The sequence below is a fragment of the Phocoena phocoena genome, chromosome 8 (assembly GCF_963924675.1).
Source record: "Phocoena phocoena chromosome 8, mPhoPho1.1, whole genome shotgun sequence".
Taxonomy (NCBI): Eukaryota; Metazoa; Chordata; class Mammalia; order Artiodactyla; family Phocoenidae; genus Phocoena; species Phocoena phocoena.
The window spans coordinates 59321199-59342855 of record NC_089226.1 but is presented as its reverse complement, the minus strand read 5'-3'; the positions used below and the strand labels follow the sequence as shown (position 1 = coordinate 59342855).

General features: G+C 35.6%; 1 protein-coding gene across 1 annotated transcript in view; it reads right to left on the bottom strand.

The window, feature by feature from the left end:
- FCHSD2 (FCH and double SH3 domains 2) overlaps positions 1-21657 on the bottom strand; it is a 301858-nt gene that overhangs the window by 140215 nt on the left and 139986 nt on the right. Inside the window, exons 6-8 of the mRNA XM_065882104.1 lie at positions 15478-15611; positions 11763-11817; positions 10766-10894 (exon numbers count right to left, since the gene is read on the bottom strand). Coding sequence (XP_065738176.1) covers positions 10766-10894; positions 11763-11817; positions 15478-15611 — 318 coding nt within the window. The remainder of the gene's footprint in view (positions 1-10765; positions 10895-11762; positions 11818-15477; positions 15612-21657) is intronic.

Below are 21657 nucleotides of genomic sequence, written 5' to 3'. Positions count from 1 at the left end.
TTCCCTCTCCCCATTGGTAACCACTAGTTTGTTCTCTATATCTGGAGTCTGTTTCTGGTTTGTTTTTTTAACTGAAGATAATTGATTTACAAGGCTGTGTTAGTTTCTGGTGTATAGCAAAGTGATTCAGATATATATCATATATATAAATATATAAATATAATTTGGTTCCCTGTGCTACACAGTAGGACCATGTTGTTTATCTATTTTATATATAGTAGTTTGTATCTGCTAATCCCAAACTCCTAATTTATCCCTCCCACCCCTATTTCCCCTCTGGTAACCATAAATTTGTTTTCCATGTCTGTGAGTCTGTTTCTGTTTTTAAGTATGTTCATTTGTATCATTTTTTAGATTCCATATATATGTGATATCACATTATACGTTTTTCTCTGTCTGACTTACTTCACTTAGTATGATAATTTCTAGGTCCATCCATTTTGCTACAAATGGTATTATTTCATTCCTTGTTATGGGTGAGTTGTATATATGTACCACATCTTCTTTATCCATTCATCTGTTGGTGGACATGTAGGTTGCTTCCATGTCTTGGCTATTGTAAACAGTGCTGCTATGAACACTGGGGTGCATGTATCTTTTCAAATTAGAGTTTTCTCCAGACATATGCCCAGAAGTGGGATTGCTGGATCATATGGTAGCTCTATTTTCAATTTTTTAAGGAACCTCCAAACTGGTTTCCATAGTGGCTGCACCAACTTATACTTCCACTAACAGTATAGGAGGGTTCCCTTTTCTCCACACCCACTCTAGCATTTATTGTTTGTGGACTTTTTAATGATGGCCATTTTGACTGGTGTGAGATGATACCTCATTGTACTTGATTTGCATTTCTCTAATAATTAGCGATGTTGAGCACCTTTTCATGTGCCCACTGGCCATCTGTATGTCTTCTTTGGAAAAATGTCTGTTTAGGTCTTTTGCCCATTTTTTGATTGGGTTGTTTGTTTTTTTGTTATTGAGTTGTATGAGTTGTTTGTACATTTTGGTGATTAAGCCTTTGTCAGTCGTGTCATCTGCAAATATTTTCTCCCAGTCGATAGGCTGTCTTTTCGTTTTGTTTATGGTTTCTTTTGCTGTGCAAAAGCTTGTAAGTTTGATTAGATCCCATTTGCTTATTTTTGCTTTTATTTCTATTGCGTTGGGAGACTGACCTAAAAAAACATTGCTACGATTTATGTCAGAGAATGTTTTGCCTAAGCTCTCTTCTAGGAGTTTTATGGTGTCCTGTCTTATATTTAAGTCTTTCAGGCATCTTGAGTTTATTTTTGTGCATGGTGTGAGGGAGGTTCTAACTTCACTGATTTACATGCAGCTGTGCTGCTTTCCCAACACAACTTGCCGAAGAGACTACCTTTCTCCATTGCATATTCTTGCCTCCTTTGTAGAAGATTAATTGACCATAGGTGTGTGGATTTCTGGGCTCTCTATTCTATTCCATTGATCCATATATCTGTTTTTGTGCCAATACCACACTGTTTTGATTACCTGTGTTTTATACATTCATCTGTTTATTTTTTTTTAGATTCCACATATAAGTGATAACATACAGTATTTGTCTTTCTCTGATTTATTTCACTAAACACAATACCCTCTAGGTCTATCCGTGCTAAAAATGGCAGAATTTCATTCTTTTCTATGGCTGAGTAATATTCCATTGTTTACATACATCTTCTTTATCCTTTTGTCTGTTGATGAACACTTAGGTTGATTCCATATCTTGGATATTGTAAATAATGCTGCTATGAACATTGGGGTGCATGCAGCTTTTCAAATTAGTGTTTTTCTTTTCTTCAGATATATACTCAGCAGTGGAATTGCTGGATCATATGGTAGTTCTGTTTTTAGTTTGTTGAGAAAGCTCCATACTGTTTTCCATAGTGACTACACCAATTTACATTCCCACTAACAGTGTATTAGAGAACGCTTTTCTCCACTTCCTTGTTATTTGCAGACTTTCTGATGATAGCCATTTTGACAGGTGTGAGGTGATATCTCATTGTGGATTTGATTTGCATTTCTCTGATAATCAGCAACTTGGTCATTTTTTCATGTGCCTGTTGGCCATCTGTATATCTTCTTTGGAAAAATGTCTATTCAGATTTTCTGCCCATCTTTTAATCAGATTTTTTTTTAACATTAAGTTGTATGAGCTGTTTATATATTTTGGATATTTACCCTATTGGTCTTATCATTTGCAAATATTTTCTCCCATTTAGTAGGTTGTCTTTTTGTTTTGTCCATGGTTTCCTTTGCTGGGCAAAGCTTTTAAGTTTAATTAGATCCTATTTGTTTATTTTTGCTTTTGTTTCTTTTACCTTAGGAGACAGATCCCAAAAAAATATCATTAAGATTTATGTTAAAAAGTGTTCTGCCCATGTTCTCTTCTAGGAGTTTTACAGTTTCAGGTCTTACACTTAGGTTTTTAATCCATTTTGAGTCTATTTTTGTATATGGTGTAAGAAAATGTTCTAATTTCATTCTTTTACATGTAGCTGCCTAGTTTTCCCAACACCACTTATTGAAGAAATTATCTTTTCTCTGTTGTATATTCTTACCTCCTTTGTTGTAGATTAACTGACTGTAAGTGTGTGGGTTTACTTTTGGGCTCTGTGTTCTGTTCCACTGATCTATGTGTCTGTTTTTGTACCAGGATCATACTGTTTTGATTACTATAGCTTTGTAGAATAGTCTGAAGTGAGGAAGCATGATACCTCCAGCTTTGTTCTGTTTTCTCAAGATTGCTTTTGTCCCTCAATTATTGATGACTCTCTAGCCTAAGACATCCAATTAAGCTCTCAAGTCAGAATACTCAATTTCCTGTTGGTCTTGTCCACTGGAGGATTTGGGCAGCACATTATTACTTTGAAGGAATCTAGCATGAAGATTAGCTAGGTAAAGCTAAGAATTCTATTAAAGGAACCCTGTCTTAGAACAGTTGTTTCCAAATTATATTTCAAGGAACCCTAGTATTCAGCATAATGCCTCAGGAACTAAGGGAAAGAAGTAGAGGATGACATATGCAAGTATGGGTAATGGGACCCACACAAAGCAGAAAGAGGCTCATAGGCTTTAACCAAACAGCTTTCCTTTTATCTGCTTTATGTATATGGATTCCATGTAGGAGTCTGTAGCAGTTGTTCAACTGCTAAAAATATTTTAAAATCACTGCTTTAGAAGTTTGGTAAAAATGGCCAAGAAGTATCCTAATATTTTGTGTCACAGGGAGCCAACCATAATATAAACAATATAGCAGGGGAAAGGATGTATCACCTCATATTCCATATACCCTTTAGGGGCTGCTCTAGAGAATTATAACCTTCTTCTTTCTGGCTCACTGCTCATATGGCTCATGTCCAATTTATCTCTGTATCACCATGCGTATCACCAAATATACACTCAAGTATTTGCTGAGTTTAACATAACACACTAACAGTATTAAAAGGTATAATAAAAAGTGCTGTAACACAATCTGGCCCTCTTTGGTAAAGCTGCTAACACACACCACTCCTATGGATATTTCCTTAAGAAATTCTTGCATAAATACACCACGAGACACATACAAGAATGTTGATAGCAGCACTGTTTATAAGAATAAAACCAAAACAACTAACTTTCAGCTAAGAAAATGGATAAGTAATTTATGATACATAGACAATGAAATACTAAATAGCAAAATGGTAATTAATAAGGTTAAAAATCCATATTGATGAATTTCAACAAATATAATGTTCAGTGGGAAAATAGCAAGTTGCAGAATATTACAGGGTACAATACCATCTAAGACAATACAATATATTGTCAGAGTGGTGGTTACAACGTGGTGGATGAGAGGGATGTTTTGGGAGTAGTCATACAGGAGGCTTCCATTTTATTAGCAGAGTTTCATTTCTGAAGCTGAGTGGTGAGTTAATGGGTATTCATTTAATTTTTCTTTGAATGTATTTATATATTTAGAAATTTTCATATATAGTTTTTAAAGTTCTATACCAAGGGTCTGCAACTAAGGCCTGTGGGCCAAATCCAGCCTGATGCTTATTTTTATAAATAAAGTTTTATTGGAACACAGCCATTTATTTGTTTACATGTTGTCAATGACTATCCTACAACATCAGAGTTGAGTGGCTGTGACAGAGAAGCCTAAAATATTTACTATTAGGCCCTTTACAGAAAATGTTTGCCAACCTCTGTTTGATTTCAAGGTATACAGTGCAAATGAAGAATCAATTAATTCTGAAATAATACGAATACAATCATGGTTATGGTTATTGGGGAAAATGATCATCAGTGTTATCGATAGCCAGATAAAGGAGGAAGGGAGGAAAACAAGCAAAAACTAAATAAGCTTTAGTCCACTGCTGTCCAACAGAACTTTCTGTGATGATAGTAATATTTTATATCTGCACTGTTCAATATGGTAGCCACTACCTACGTCACTTTTGAGCACTTGAAATGTGGCTATTGTGACTGAAGAACAGAATTAAAAATTTTACTTATACTTAATTATTTTAAATAGTCACATGTACCTAAGGACTATTGTATTTGACAGTGCAGCTGCTGTCAGCAGTTGTCACCTGAAACCTAGAAGGGGGTACTTATTCAAGGGAACAATGGGAAATAGAGTTGCCTCTAGTTTAGAAAGTTTCAGCCACTGAAGGAAAGGCAAACATATGGATAATTATAAGGGCAAGGTTACATACAGATCTGAGAATCATACAATATTAATAAAAATAGAGCCAAATAATTACTCTCTGAAAGAAAGAGTATGTAAAGTAAGAGAAGCAGAGAGCCAATCTTGAGATTTGGGGACTTCCATGTTAATTTGTTAAGTTAACAAACATTACTAGGTGGATCAGAAGCACAACAGCTAGAGAGATGGCAGGGAAACCAGAAGAGTTATGACTTAAAATCAAGAAGATGAGAGTTAAAAATGCTACAAGAGAATGAAGAAGACTTTCGGAATAATTAGTGCTTTAGCCAGAAAAGCCTTAAAAATAAAAGACTTGGATACCAATAATGACTTTCTCTTCATTTAACCAAGACAAATGTCTGTAAAAGATATGCCATATTATCATATTTTCTATATTTGTCACATATAAAGATGTTCACCTTTTATTACTTTGCCCAATTATCAAGTAGTCCAGATATGTTTAGCTTCCACTAAACATTTGTCTAGAGATAGGGTCCTAATGTTAAGCTTTTCAAAAAGTCTTTCATTAGATTGACATTTGTTCCCTTTTCTAGTATGATGCATTATACTTCATCCTTCCTCATCCAAACCACTAAGAAAATATTCCACAAGCTTCTAAAAGTAAAAATATCAGTTTATATATTGCACAAGAATACACTACAAAAAAGGAACATTTGAGGAACAAACTACCTTACCTCCCAACAGTCAGCTGAACTGCTTTCTATAGATTTGATGAAATCAGTTATCTGGTTTCCATGGCTTAGCAATAGTTTTTTGTTTTTTGTCATTGTTGTTTTAGTTTCGAGTTTGAAAAAAACTTGCCTGATAATATACAGACACAGAGTAATATATTTAGTATCCACGCTAATCAGTACTGGCCTAAGGAATACAAAATATTCCTTGGAGAACCTATCTAAATACTTTATTTAGAAACTGACATGATCTTACTCTTTAGAATAATTAGAACAGGGGACAATCTGCCATTTTCAATTGTTAATTTTTTTCTACAGTTCTCTCAGAATTTATGATATTTATAGTATGGTACCACTTATTATACTAAATTTTACCAACAAGAAGATTGGAATGGTATGTAGAAAAGAACACAGCATGAAATCTAGGAAAGAATACAGGGTATGAAGTTACAGAGACCTTGATTTAAGTCCTGGCTATTATATACATTAACTGAACCTCACTGAGCCTCCGCTATCCGACCTGTAAAACAGGGATAATGATATTTACCTTGAAAGATGTTATGAAAACTAAATGAAATAATGTATTCTGGGTACCTAGACAGAGAACCCAACAATGTTAGACACCCAAACAGTTGTTCCACTCTCACTCCCAAGCATTTGAGGTCTCTTCTATGCTCTCCCCCTCCCGAAAACAAGATTTATTTAAAACAGAATAATAGAATTTCTGTTACTTAATAGGACAATATATAATGTGTATAAACAAGTTTCAAAATTAACAAAAACACGCTTCATTATCTCATTTGCTCCTCACAGAAGCCAAAGGAGATAAGATAGTGCAGGATTATCCCACATTTAACAAGGAAAAAGGAAATAAGTCCAATAAGCTGGTATTATTTAAAGAGCTAATGGCACCAGCTCTGAAGGCAGAGAGACCTGCCAGAGTTGAATACAGGCTTTGTCATAGTTTCCTCATATGTAAAATGGGAATGATTCATCCTGTAAGGATTAAAATGAGATTGATTCTTCATTCACTCATTCATTCATTCATTCTTCAATATGTATTAATTTACAAACATTTAGCACATATTAGGAATCAAACACTGTACTAGGTAGCAAGGATGGAGTCTCAAGTGATACAGACACAATCGTTGCCTTCATGGAATGTATAGTTAAGTGGGAGATAAGGCATTTATCACATAATCACACAGATACAGGTAAAACTACAACCATGTTAAGTACTTCAAAGATGAGATAAACCATTTTATGAGACCATCATATTGGGTGGGAGTGTAACTGGGTTAAGGAGATAATGGAAGTCTTCCTCAGCAAACAACACAAGAAAAGAGATCTGAAGAAATGATGAAGGGAGCAAAGAAGGAGTTTTGACCAACTCAAGAGGAGAGATACAAGGATACTGACATTACAATTTCCCCTACAAATGGTCCACGAGAACACCCTACAGTGAAGCTCAAAGTTGACAAGTCCTACCCACAGGCTAAAAGAGAGACTATGCACGGAAAACAAAACTTTAAAATAAATTCTGTTATTGAGACCACCAGAATTAAAAAGAGAAGATAAAGCACAAAAATCTGTTATAAAAAAAGAACATTCAGGGAACAAAAGGATATTAAAACCATGTTTAAAAAATTAAAAACTTAATAAAAGAGTTGAACTATAAAGCTGAAGAGGTCTCACAGACAGTAGAGCATAATGACAAAGAACAATAACAGAAAAAAGAAATTTGAAGGACTAGGCCAGGAGTCCTTAATAATTAGAATTCCAGAATAATTAAGTCCAACATCTTAATAATTAGAATTCTAGAAAGAGAAAAAAGGGAAGAATTAATTTAAGAATCAAAGGACATATTGATAATATTTCATAAGCTTTTAAAAAGAAAAAACACTAGATCAGATATGAAGAATGAAGAATCAGATGGTTTGGAGTTCTCAGTACCAACACAGGAAACAAGAAAACACGAAGAATTGTCTTCAACATTTGAATAAAAATGGTTTTTAACCTTTAATTCTATACCCAAGTATGAGCACAGAAAAATGACATCTTTATAACACAGTATCTCAAAAAACTTACCTCCCATGCCCAGTCTCTCAAGAAAGTATTGGAGGATATTCCACCAAAGAACAAAGTAAACCAAGAAAAAAGATGTGATACAGACAGCTGGAGATCCAACATAGGAGAGGGACAAAGGAAGGTCCCAGAATAACTGCATTACACGGGACACAGAGGGCAATTAATCCAGATTAGAGGAGTAACACAAGACATACTGAGGGCTGGCATCACTAAGATCCTATCAACTGTTAATGTAAGAATAGAACGTCCAAGAAATATAAGGAAAAAAATAATCAATTGTTTAATAAATCCCTGAGAAGGCAGGAGGGAATGAGATATGATCCAAAGCTGAAGAGAAACAGTCATCTTTAGATAGTTATTGAGACACTTTGGAAGAGTCTTGAACACAGATGAAGCCTGTAATGGGACAATAATGGAGTTCCCTTTTAATGGTTTCTATTTTCTCTGTAAATTAGGAAGAAAGACCACTTGCTAAGTGTGAAAGAAAAGGGGTAAGTCAGATTTGAGGAGAAGGGAAAAAGGTGAAAAAATTGTTGAAAATAGTAGAGAAAGTCAACCAGTGAAATACAGTAGGATATCTGAGCAGTGTTGAGGGTCCATTTGATACTGGTTCTACATTAATTTATAATCATGAATCTGTTCTGTTGAAAAGTTTTCTTCAACAGTGCTTGGCTACTTAGATGCAGATATAGAGAGAGTGGTTCATCCAGAGCTGGGATCTCATTTCATTTCATTTCATTTATAGGCTAGTGTGTTATTTAAATAATGAACCATATACTCTAACCAGGATAAAGAAGAAAATGAGATAGGATAATATGCCCAAAGTGATCAGGATAATACCAAGCAATCAAAAAAAAAAAAAAAAAAGATAGCTGCTATTACTACTAACCATGGTCCTCTGGCAGTAAGTGATTTCATTATTCTAATTTGTAATCATTTCTATGTATCTCTCTCTTTGACTAGACTGAGCTCTTTGAGGATAAGAAGAGTGTCTTGTTCATTTTTGCTTCTTCCCAAAGCCTAGCATAGCTACTACACTCTAAGTAACTATTAAATGTGTATGATGAAATCAATGACTCAAATCTCCTGTTTCCAAGCTATTCATATAAATATTTTTTAAAAAGATTCTACTTAAGGCATTATAACTTTAACAAAAATCCAGAAAAGAGACCTTACCAAGACAGCTACTAAAGGGCCACTGTCATTTCAATGATAGGAACTTACTAAGTAGCTAACAGCATTAATGGGAGTTTTCCAATACTGCAGACTATGAATAAGAATGCGGAAGAAAATGAATGAACACATACAATATGAAAATTGAGACTATATTTTCCTATTTTTAAGGGATAGGAGGGACTCCTGCCTCTATTTCTTTTTTTAATCATTTCAGTACCCTCTAATGTTTCATGAAACGAGTAATCTGAAGCATAACCTACCCAATGATGATCAAATGCCTAGGTGCATAAGGGCTTCAAAGTAAGTTCAAAGATACATAATCTGATTGCTGGCTAGGCCCATTAACCTCCTCTTTGATTCTGGCAGGGGTAGATTCCCCACATAATTCTGTACCTTTCCTGGTTTATAAAAGACCATAGGGTTTTAGGAAAGAGATCTTTTTTGGCTGTGGATTCAATTTAAAAAAAATAAAGATGGGGCTTCCCTGGTGGTGCAGTGGTTGAGAGTCCGCCTGCCGATGCAGGGGACACGGGTTTGTGCCCCGGTCTGGGAGGATCCCACATGCCGCGGAGCAGCCGGGCCCGTGAGCCATGGCTGCTGAGCCTGTGCTCCGCAACGGGAGAGGCCACAACAGTGAGAGGCCCGTGTACCGAAAAAATAAAAAAATAAAAAATAAAGATTTTATTTTTGCTGATGCTTAAACTAATACAGTGTTCATTTAAAAATATGCAAAGGGGAAAGTATATAGTTAACAGCTTTGTTGTAATAGCAGATGGTATATGGGGAATTACAAACTTAAATGTGAGCTGTATTAAAAATCTTTTTTAATAAAGGAGTTGTTTGAAACTGAGTATATATATTTCCCTAGAGAAACCAGGTTATACTGGGAGGCCAAGTCTCCAGTTGGTCCTTGTAAGTCTGAAGCACTGTGTAACACCTAATAAGATACTAAAATGTCTAAAACTTTAGGTCCAACATTTTACGGGAAAATGTATGCAGAGTTCTCATCTGGGATGTCAAAACAATCCCTTGTCTCTCTTACCACCTGTATCCTAACCAGCAGAAGTCAGAACAGGATAGAAGCCAGGAAAGGGGATTTCAGACAATAAACAAAAAGGAAATAAAAAATTTTGCAATAGGATACTTTTTAGTTCAGTTTTACTCTCTCCATCCCTCTGTTTTTCCTTAAAGTTTCCAGTAAATGTCCTGTCTCTACTTTCAAGGAAAGAACTCGTAGTTTCTGGACAGAGTTTATCTCTTTTCCAGAGGCACTGCAGAAAAAAGAGAGCGCCCATTCCTGCTGCACCCCATTCTCAACACCTCTGATTTGTAAAGCAAGCAATTCAATGAAAGCAATGTGGTTGGACAGTCATTAAGAACAATACATTTGAGAGGGATGGGTTGAAAATAAAGATAGAATAATCAAAAGTTTGGGTCATTGAGACAACAGGAGAGAATGAGATACAATTCAAAGCAGAGCTTGTCTATCAGCAGTGAGGGCAAACCTGGCAGCATGTTAAAAAAGTTTTCTGCTCCTCCACCCTTTGTCCTTTACTTGAGTTAAAGTTAAAGATACATATAGGTGTATAAACAGAGAAAGACCAAGATCGAATTTTGTCATACAAGAAACTGTAACCCTACATTTCAGGGCAGAGACATTTTCATATAACTACGAGTTACATTTTCTCTTGTTTTACCCACAGGCACCTCATAAAATATTAATGCACAAGTTTACCTATCAATTAAGCATAAAATGATAAAAATTTAAAAAGCTAAGCTTTTAAAAAATAATCATATATTTTTTTGTTGTTTTGTTTTTTAATAATCATATATTAATAACCACTATACAGTAAATATCTGCTGCTGCTAGGGAATAATACAATCTTTTACTATGATTTGGCTTTAAACATTTTCTTATACTAAAATTAATTCAGATTACATGAAACAGAGGTCACCTAAACAATACCAAGTATATTCCAACAAAATGCGAGGTAGCCTGGCTGCTATTGTATAGACTCAATCCCATACACCCAACAGTCAACTCATGAGTTGTTTTGTCTTTAATGATACAATATTACCACAGATATTAAGGCTGTATTACCTTCATAATGTTAACTAAATCTGTTTGATAGTAGCGATCCTGGTGTGCATTTGCTGCCGCTAATGTAAGAAGATAATCATTCCTTGCATGGGTAGCTTTGGAATTACACTCAGATCGCCGGGCTTTTAACTAAAACATAGTAAGAGAGAAGAAAAAGTCAGTGCAAGCTGATACTGTACTGAAAAACATATGAGGATACCACTCTTAGTTGTCTCCCCAACAAGAGTAAAGATGACCATGTAGAGAAACATTTATATGCATATAAAAATTCTTCAACACTATTGAAGAATTAAATAAACAGTGACTAGAACTGTTTGACACAGTAAGAGTGCTTTCAAATATTTGTTATTTACACTTTAAGAATTTCCAAAGCTTTTGAGAGAACTTCATAATGTTTTGCTCATTTTATTATGATGGGAAGATAAAGGTTCTCAAATTAAGTAAGTCCCTTATCTTCAAAGACTTGGGTAATCTGCTGGAGTTAGAAAACAGTTTGAAAAAAAATCAACACCCCCTAATGTGCCAAAAGAAATGCATGCTAGTTGGGAGCCAGGCAGACAAATGTAGATCACTAAGCTTATTTATCAGGTGTTCTACAGCTTGAGGATCCCACAGGAAAAATTCACTTGCATCTGGCCCAAAATATCTGCTCAGAGGTATAAATCTGAGTGAAATGGATTTTATTGAGCTTTCTAAAGCCCATGGACTTGTTAAAGTCTCTTGGACTAAGTGTTGAAGACAAAAGGCTACCTAAGCAGGTTAGGTATAGAAACTTATCTCTAAAGCAATCTTGAGAAGTAGGGAGTATCCAAAGTGCTGACACTTAGTTGAAAAACCCTCATGCACTGGGAAAAAAAGTTCTTCCCTAATGACTTTAAAATGCTTCTCTAAATGGAAATCAGATGGAAATAATTGAACTGCACCCTCAAAAGGCCCAATTCTTTTTTTTTTTAAGCTAAGGTTTCTCAATTGTGAAATACAGTTTTCAAAAACTCACCTTTACACTTGCCTTCTGTAAACTGATTCTTGATTGAAAAAGACTAAGTTTAGATCTATAATAAAAATAGAAAAGTATGTTAATAAAATTATCAAATTACATCATAATAAAACGATTAAGTATTATAATTACTAAATTTTTTAAAAAGTGGCCTTTCCCCGTGACACTATTCTAAAAGAGAACTAAATAAATGGAAAACCAAAAGCAATGATTATTTTCTTTTATTTTACTACAGGAAGAATTTAATATTATGGTGACACAGAAAATAGTGGGATTAATAAAATAAAAATATCCTGAATGACAAAAATACAATTTGACGAATCCCATATGTTGGTATCTCCTAATAAACAAGAGTCAACAAACTATAGATTATTCCCAGTATCATACAATTGCACATACTTTAGTTTCCGCAAGGAAGCTTAAAGAAGCCCATGGATAACCAACCTATGGAGACAAAGATTATCAGGCTTTCAGGGCCATGTGCCAGGAATGTGCCATGAATGTGCCAATGCCAGGAATGCAATCTACTGTATGATACTGACCAGGCTCTACAAAGACCTTAATTCCATCACATCTCCCATTAAAAGTGCTTCTTGTTTGGGTGCCTGCCTATGTGCTCCCTCCACTCTTAACATATCTATAGTATTCAGAACATAGAGATAAAGCCCTTGGACTTTCTGCCCTAATATGATTTTGTTCTATTTAAGCTTCTCTTTTCTGGTGTCCTTATTTCCCTCAATCCCTCTCAGCTCAGGAGGGGAACCATAATCTAACAATCAGTAATTAAAATATCTTGGCTTTATGCAAACAACTAGAGAGAACCATAAGGAGAAAAATGCTAAGGAACAACCAACATTCCCCACAACCAGTAATTTCTGAAGCTGCAATGTTTGTCTTGACTGCAGTGTCATGGTGATTGCCATGGGAAAAGTCAATGAATGTGCTGGAAGCTATGCCATAATATGAAATAAAGTTGCAGACCGTTTGGTATTGGAAGACAGAGCAAGCCAGTCTCTGCAGAGCAAATGTGAGGACAGAAAAAGCTGCCTCTCAACTTTCTAGCAAGAGAGAAACATTCAAGGACGTACATACAAACATGCATTCCAACTACTCCACTACTAAAAAAAAGCTGGGTCTAAGAGACTCCTGTCATTTTTCTACCTTGCCATATTCATATTTGATGGGGGTTTTCTTTGTTTTTATTAATCAGATTCCTATTCATTTTGATCTAGAAAAGCAAAGGCCACAGACTTTAAAATTTGAGAGTGCCTGTTCAGGGTTAAGAAAGACTGTGTTTGGGGTATACTCATTTCGACTTTTTTTGTAGCCATTATCTAAATAGCCTTGAGTTGCATCTGGATTTTCCAATATAAGGATTCAAATCTCTGGCTTCTGCTTCATTTTCTAATCCTCATACAATCCTTTTGTGGTAATAAAGAAGGTACTAGTAATAGGTAAAATAATACAGTTCCTGTCCTCAAAGATTATTATCTAGAGCAAATAAAATATATACAATGAACCATACTACATACTCCTCTTCCTCACCTACCTTCCATATGTTAATGTTCCTTAGGTTTCCAAACTCAACTTCTCATCTCATTTTATATATGATTTTTTTCATCTCTTTAACTATCATCTGATATGCAACTGACCCCCAAAGCAAGATCTGGCCCCCGTCCAGGAGGATCCCACGTGCCGCGGAGCAGCTGGGCCCGTGAGCCATGGCCGCTGGGCCTGCACGTCCGGAGCCTGTGCTCCACAACCGGAGAGGCCACAACAGTGAGAGGCCCGCGTACCACACAAAAAAACTACTGGGTTGGCCAAAATGTTCGGTTGGGTTTTTCCGTAACATCTTACAGACCAGGGCACGAACCCGTGTCCCCTGCATCGGCAGGCAGACTCTCAACCACTGCGCCACCAGGGAAGCCCTCATCTCTACTTAGAAAAACCATTCTTCAGAACTGTGTCCAAACATCACTTTTTTCTATAAAGGTTTCCTTTTTCATTAGGCAAAATTAATCTATTTTCTATGCTTACATAAAAGTGTTTTCACACAACTACTAAAATAAATTAATTACTAGGTGAGTGACTTTAGGTACGTAACTTCTTTAAGTTTACCGTGAATAAACAAATCATAAATCTACTTTAAAACACGTTTGTTTTTAATTCTAGGCTTTAAACTTCTTGAGGACAAAACTTATCTACCTCATCTCTGTATCCATAGTACCCGATATAGAGTAGTGATTCAATAAACACTTAGTGAGTGAATTAAGATAAAGAGGCATTTCTCTCTCTGTTGCAGAATTAATTTTCCAGAAAAGTTACACATTGAATTAAATGTCTAATTTGCTGTATCCCCTTTGAATCTGGGCTATATTTGAAGGCAGTTTCTTGTTATCAGCACCTGTGAATTAGACCCTGTCAAATCCACACTTCTCAGGAACAGCCCCACAATTGTCCTCATTTTCACCCTGTGGACCTTGGCTAAAGTAGGTATTTATATATGCTCTACAAATCTGTCAATTCTCTGTTCTAGAATCCCTGAGCATTTTAAAAAACAAGTTCTTAAGAACCACCATGAAAGGATATTCCTAACAGAAAGCACCTAATCTAAAAACTTCAGGTCTAACTGGGAAGATGGGTTCACTGACTCTATGAAAGTACAGGAAATATTTGTATGCTTATAAAAATAAAATAATAAAGATAAACTAAGTTAGGGAAATATTAAATATGTTTTCCAGTAATATTAAACACTTTGTGAGTATTCATTTACCATCCATTGGGACAAAATAAACTTTCCAGGAGCCCCTAAATTTTCACAAGATGCCTATGAGATTGCTTAATTTCCTGCAGATAAAAAAGTATATTAGAAAGACAACCCTGACTCCTTCCTAGTCTGTACAAGTGTTCATAGCCTTTCTGATTTCATGACTAGGTGTTCAAACTCCTACATTTTCCATCAGTGAGCTCACCGAATGGGAGTCTCACCTTTCCTCAGAGACAGCTTCAGAATCCCATTCTATAACACAGGTTTATTTTTCCTTAAAAAATTTTCATCTTTCCTCAAGTTGTCATTGCAAAAATCTCTACTGCTAGCTTTGCATTTCTTTGTTATAAACTGCCAGTTTCTTCTTTTCCTGATTATTCTCAAAATAAAGGACTTTTAATTTACATATATTGAAAGTAAAATTCACACACAGTTCCTAAAGCATACATTAAAAATTATATACGTTAGAACTTCATATAAGACAAATTCTGGGGCAAGGTTTCTATACTGAGGTCAGTGGTCTTACTCACTTGATGCGTCCATAGTCCTTCAAAGGCATACTGAGGATCAAGGATTTTCGACTACAACTGATTTACTCTGGCATGAGAAAACTGAGGCTCTAAAACCCTGATATCTAGACACCATAGCAACTTTAACCAGACTTCTGCTAAGCTTCCAATACCATGATCATCTGTCTTCTTTCCTTTTCAAAATTCAATTTAATGTGAAAACTGACTGATCAAATATTCCCATTTTGCTTACATTAATTTAAATAAAAATCAACTAATATAAAAGAAAATTTGATCTCAAGTATGTAACATTTATAGGTCCAATGAAACCAATATAACCTAAGAATGACTCTATGCCCTGTATTAACAGAAAACAAAGTACTGGCAAAAATAACATTTATTTGTATAATCACTTTTTCAGAAATGCTAAAACACATACTTTGCCTCGATGTCAGCTTTCTCTCGTACTGCATGAGCCATCTGTTCAGTCTCAAAGTACTTCTTTTTGCCTTTAGCTAAATCTTTCACTGTCTCTTGCAATTCAGTTTGGATCTTTGTCAACTGGTCCACACACTGTAAAATACAAAGTGCAATTATTATGATTTTAGTCTTCAGGCTTACAGAAAATGAGTTTGTCCTAAGAACTCTGCACTATGCCCTCAGGATGGAAACCCAGGAGAAGAATCAGCACTTTTAGTACCCTTCAAATTGCAAACTGAAATACAGTGAACAGCTGGTACTCCCATCTCAAGTAATGTATCGAATAGTGACACAGTTTGCTTAACAACTCTGCTTTGAGAAATAACCTCTGAGTGCTGCTGATAACTGACATTAAGCTAAGGCATAAGAAGAGCAACAGTGAAAATGCTCTTAGTGTTGGAGCATAGCAATAAAGGCAAAAGATTAAAGCAATTCTGTAATCTTCATAATGTTAATAAAATTTCTCTATATGTTTGGGGAACTGATGGTACAAAGGGTACTGAAGGATTCACTTCTGGGAAAGCAGGATTGAGATCTGAGAAGTCTGGCCACAGAGCAACTAAGCCCATGCGCCACAGCTACTGAGCTTGCGCTCTACAGCCCGCGAGCCACAACTACTGAAGCCCATGTGCCTAGAGCCTGTGGTCCGCAACAAGTGAAACGACCCCAGTGAGAAGCCAGCGCACTGCAACGAAGAGTAGCCCCCACTCCACACAACTAAAGAAAGCCCGAGCGCAGAAACGAAGACCCAATACAGCCAAAAATATAAATAAATAAGAAATCTGAGAAGTCTGACAGGATAAGCCCAAGATGAAGGAGAGAAGCAAGAAACCTGGGTACCACATAACAATTATTACTCAAAACTATCCCCAACTCAACTCTTTGGATACACATACAGATTCTAGAAGAAGAGACAGACATAATAACTCAAAGAAATACTTAACAAAAAACTCTCATAACACAATGGGGCCAAAGTAACACTGCTTTGGGACCCTTCTGGATATCCAAAGGGGGAATTATTTTCCCCAGTTTGAAACAAACCACTGAGAAGTTTCACCAGTTTGAGGCCAGTTCAGGGCAGCCCCCATTGAAAAACTTCTGAGCCTGGAATAGCATCGTCAGTGCATGGTGCAGACTGAAAAAACACAGCAAAGCAGGAAGAGACATTGGTAAGTAAGGGACTATTTTGCCACGGTGAGCAGTGTGGAATAGAACAAGGACATCAGAAAAGCAAGGATAAAGCACAAATAAACTTAGAAATGTGACATATAGGCTAGAGTTTCACTACTTTACAGGAAGTGAGAGATCTGGAAGGTTCCCTATGGGTACATTTACTGAGCACTTAATAAGTGTCAGGCTGTGAATAAAGGGTAAAACAAGACAAAACAAAAAAACACCTCTTTCCCCGCTGCATGAAAACTGGACCCTTAACTTCCAAGGTCTGTGTTTCAACAGAAACCTGACTAAGACACAACGTCAACTGGGTTATTCAGCAACACTACGTATAAATATGAATTTACCTGATGAGTAAATTGCATCAACTTGGGAGAAACTACAAATGAACTACAAATATTTGATGGAGAACTCTTGGCTTTGGGCTTCTGTGAGTATGGTGATTCCTGTATCTGGACATGTCCCTTGCAGGGACCTTGGAAGCTCTGTCTATAGAGCTGTAATAAAAGGTTTTCCTCTCCTTTAGAGTCTGCGGCTACCCCTGCACATGTGAGTCTCATTTCCTTGTCCCAGGCCTGTCGCCTGGGGACCAAACAGAATAACTCTGATTAGCTATGTAGACTGAAGCATACTGGTGGGAGAACTAATTCTACCAATGCAGGATGCTGCCCTGCTGCTTAACTGTGTTCCCTGTCCTAATGTCCTTCTAAGTAAACCTCATGCCAGGTGTGGCCTACGATACTCATGAGTCTGAATGTTCAGTTACATTTAAGAAGACTCCCTATGTGCACTGCACAAGCACAATACACTATGTCCAGCACTTTATAGGTATTACATCACATTTAGTCCTCAAAACAACTCTGTGATAAAAGTATTCATATTAGTCCAATTTTAAGATGAAGAAACAGACTTAAAGAGGTTAAACAACTTACCCAAAGTCATACAGTGAATTTACCATGTAATCCACTATAGTATGTACCCTAGTTTTGTGATAACCATGTTTTTAAGGTTTCACACACAGTTACTTTATCTTAAAATAGTAAGCTTTAAAAGAACTGACATATAACTCACAAACCCCAGTGGTTTTTAGGATATTCATGAGGTTGTACAACCATTACCTCTGTCTCATTCCAGAACATTTTCATCACCCTAAAAAGAAACCCCATACCCATTAGCAGTCACTCCCATTTCCACCTACCCCCTAGTCCCTGGCAACCACTAATCTACTTTTGCCTTCATAAATTTCCTATTTCAGACATTCTGTTTAAATGGAATCATATAATACATAGCCTTATACATCTTTTATCACTTTGCATAATGTTTTCAGGGTTCATCTATGTTGTATCATGTACTAATTCTTCATGCCTTTTTATGGCTGAATAATGTTTCATTATATAGACATACTAAAATAGTAAGCTTTTATCTTGCAACAAATCTTTAATTTTTAATAGTCCTTATCATAAACAAATCTCTTGTTTACTAAATAATACTGTGACAACCTGACACTCCCATAGAGAAGTGCTAAACATCCCAATAATGCCATGTTTGCATGTGTGAAGAGCTGAAAGAATGCTCCATGGCTACAATTAGATATTAATAACTAGGAACTGGGGCATGGTCTGAAAAAACACAACTGTGTTTAATGGGCAAATGGGATGGATTATTTAAAACAGGAGTCAGGTGTAAGGTATCTGCATTCAAAATGTTCATCCAAAACAATGAAACTTGGCCTCAGAAAACTAATCAATGAAGGGAAGCCCAAGAGTCCCAGGGTGATATTAAGCAATATTAAGAAAGGGTCTGCTAATTTGAATATTTTGAGAGGAAACGAAACACAGTAGGTCAAAGGTTTTCCTGAGGACTGCAAACCATGTGGATAAGATCTCAGTATATTCCCACAAAGTGAACACCATGGGTACCTGTACATGAGCACATATGCATGCACACCTGCGTGTGCACACACACACAGACAGAAACATAAACACACAGTCACTCACTCCTTATATCCCTACCCTTTAAAGGACATTTATCCTTAGTCTCGGGTAACCAAACATCTTATAGAGATTACTTAATTCATTTTCATTTATAAAAGGTTATTAAATTAAATTACTTTCTATATGTGCCACAATATCAGATGAATTTTGTGACAGTTCATATCTTAAAAAGGATTTCTCAAAAATCTCATCAGAAAACTCTGGTTGATTCTATTCCTACTTGCTTTTTCCCTTTACATAAGTTTCTAAGATACTGTTTATCAAAGAGTATTAGAGATAGCCTGTGTGCACACTGAAGAGATCTCTTGTGATCCTTTCTTCCCTAGCATTCATTAAAACGACAACCAAATGTTTCCATCACCCAGGTGAACTGTTTCAAGTGAGAGTAAGCTGGGTTCTTCTTCAAAGGAAAATGCCTGCACATAACAAAATATCAAACATATTTATTAAATAAAAGTCATCAAACTTAATTTGCAAAGGAACAGGACTTCCTTTCCAACTTTTAAAATAAGTTTCTTCTGTAGAAATCCAATTTTCTGAGGTGGATTAAGTCATATACTTAAAAACAAGCTTAATAATAACTACGTTAAGAAAAGCCTTGATGTGATATATGCCCAGCTCTTTCCCAAGAGTTATCAGCACTGAGCAGACAGAGAAATGGATGTGTAAGTGTACATTAGGGCTAAGGGATCATACAGAATGACAAACTTGGATATTAAAATTCAGGATCCTAGTAAAGAAATTAAAAGTATGATTCCTGAGTATGACAGATACTAGGATAGACAGACTTGCTAATAACTTGAAGGCACGAATAAAAATAAAAGTAATTTGGACCAATACATTGAAGGCCTACAAACTAGTACATCCTCTGACCCAGCAGTCCTGTCCTGGAAATTCATCCTAAGAAAAAAACTTTTGGAACTTCCCCGGTGATCCAGTGGTTAAGATTCCGTGCTTCAGCTGCAGGGGGTGCAGGTTCAATCCCTGGTCAGGGAACTAAGATCCCAAATGCCACACTGTGCACCCAAAAAGAAAGAAAAAGAAAAAAAAAAAGAAAAGAAAATAACTTTTAAAAAAGTTAACTTTTATTACCTTAGTGGTAATAAAACAGAAGAATGACTAAATAAAGCACAGTAAATGAAAAATTTATTCAGAAGTAAAAAATAATAAACATAAAGCTTGTATAGAAACGTTGACAATTAATTAGGAAATAGAGGATGTAGAAAACAGGATATCCTAAAACAAATTATCCATGTATTAATTACAACTACTGTAAAAACTAATTAGTTAAAGGAGTAGGGAACATCTATAAATAGTCTACTGAGGTAAAGAAGTTGTATATATTTTTCTGTAAGCCTATTTAAACATTAAACTCCAAGTATTTTTAAAGGATTGAATACAATTTGGAATTAGGAAGTAGAATATTCAAGTTCTTGCTCAATAATTTGCTACCTAAGTCTCTCTAACATTCTTAGCCTCAGTTTCATCATTTGAAAAATAATAATATTTACAAATCTAACAGGTTGTCATGAGAATCAAATGAGACTATAATGGATATGGTAGCTGTTTACAATCTAAAGTATCATACAAATGTGAGTCCCAATTATTTCAAGGAAGGTAAACTCTAGTATAAATGAGAAAGATATGGATAAAAGCATAGCTAGTTTAATATAAGAATGACAAATGTTAACTAGACTTATTGAGGTGATCATTTTGCAATATACACAAATATCAAATGACTACATTGTACACCTGAAATATGTCAATTTTAACTCAATTTAAAAAAAGAGAATAGATTAAATTTTAAAAAGCCATAGATTATTGTGGCTCTTGTTTTGATTTATAAGCAAATGTCAGCATATGGAAAGTGATTTAGAAAAAGCCATGATATAATTCTCATTATAATCTTCACAATGTTCAGACGCTTTATAGTTGTATCTGAAATTATCCCCAATATTATAAAAGAAAACTGATGAAGTAGAGAAAAATTAAAAAAAAACATGACCATTAAAATGTTACAGAGGGGGGACTTCCTTGGTGGTCCAGTGGTTAAGACTTCACCTTCCAATGCAGGGGGTGTGGGTTCGATCCCTGGAGGGGGAGCTAAGATCCCACATGACTCACGGCCAAAAAACCAAAACATAAAACAGAAGCACTATTGTAACAAATTCAACAAAGACTTCAAAAAAAATTTACGGAGGGGTTAAAATTCAAATATATAAACAATTCATACAACTCAATATCAAAAAAACAAACAACCCGATTACAAAAATGGGCAGAAGATGTGAATAGACAACTTTCCAAAGAAGATATACAGATGGCCAACAGGCACATGAAAAGATATTCAAGATCACTAGTCATCAGAAAAATGCAAATCAAAACCACAATGTGATATGACTTCACACCTGTTAGAACAACTATCATCAAAAATACCACAAATAACAAATGTTGGCAAGGATGTGGAGAAAAGGGAACCCTGTACTCTGCTGTTGGGAATGTAAACTGGTGCAGCCACTGTGGCAAACAGTATAAAGGTTCCTCAAAAAACTAAAAGTACAACTACCATATGACCCAGCAATTCCACTCTTGGGTATATGTCCAAAGAAAATGAAAACACTAATTCAAAAAGATACACGCACCTCAATGTTCACAGTAGCATTATCTGCAATAGCCAAGATATGGAAGTAACCTAAGTGTCCATCAACAGATGAATGGGTAAAGAAGATGTCGTATATATATATATATATATATATATATATATATATATATATATACACACACACACACATATATATGTATGTACATATATATATATGTACACATACACATGCCACACACACACAATGGAATACTACTCAGCCATTAAAAAGAATGAAAATTTGCCATTTGCAACAACATGGATGGACTTAGAGGGTATTACACTTAGTGAAATGTCAGACAGAGAAAGACAAAAACTGTATGTTAACATTTAT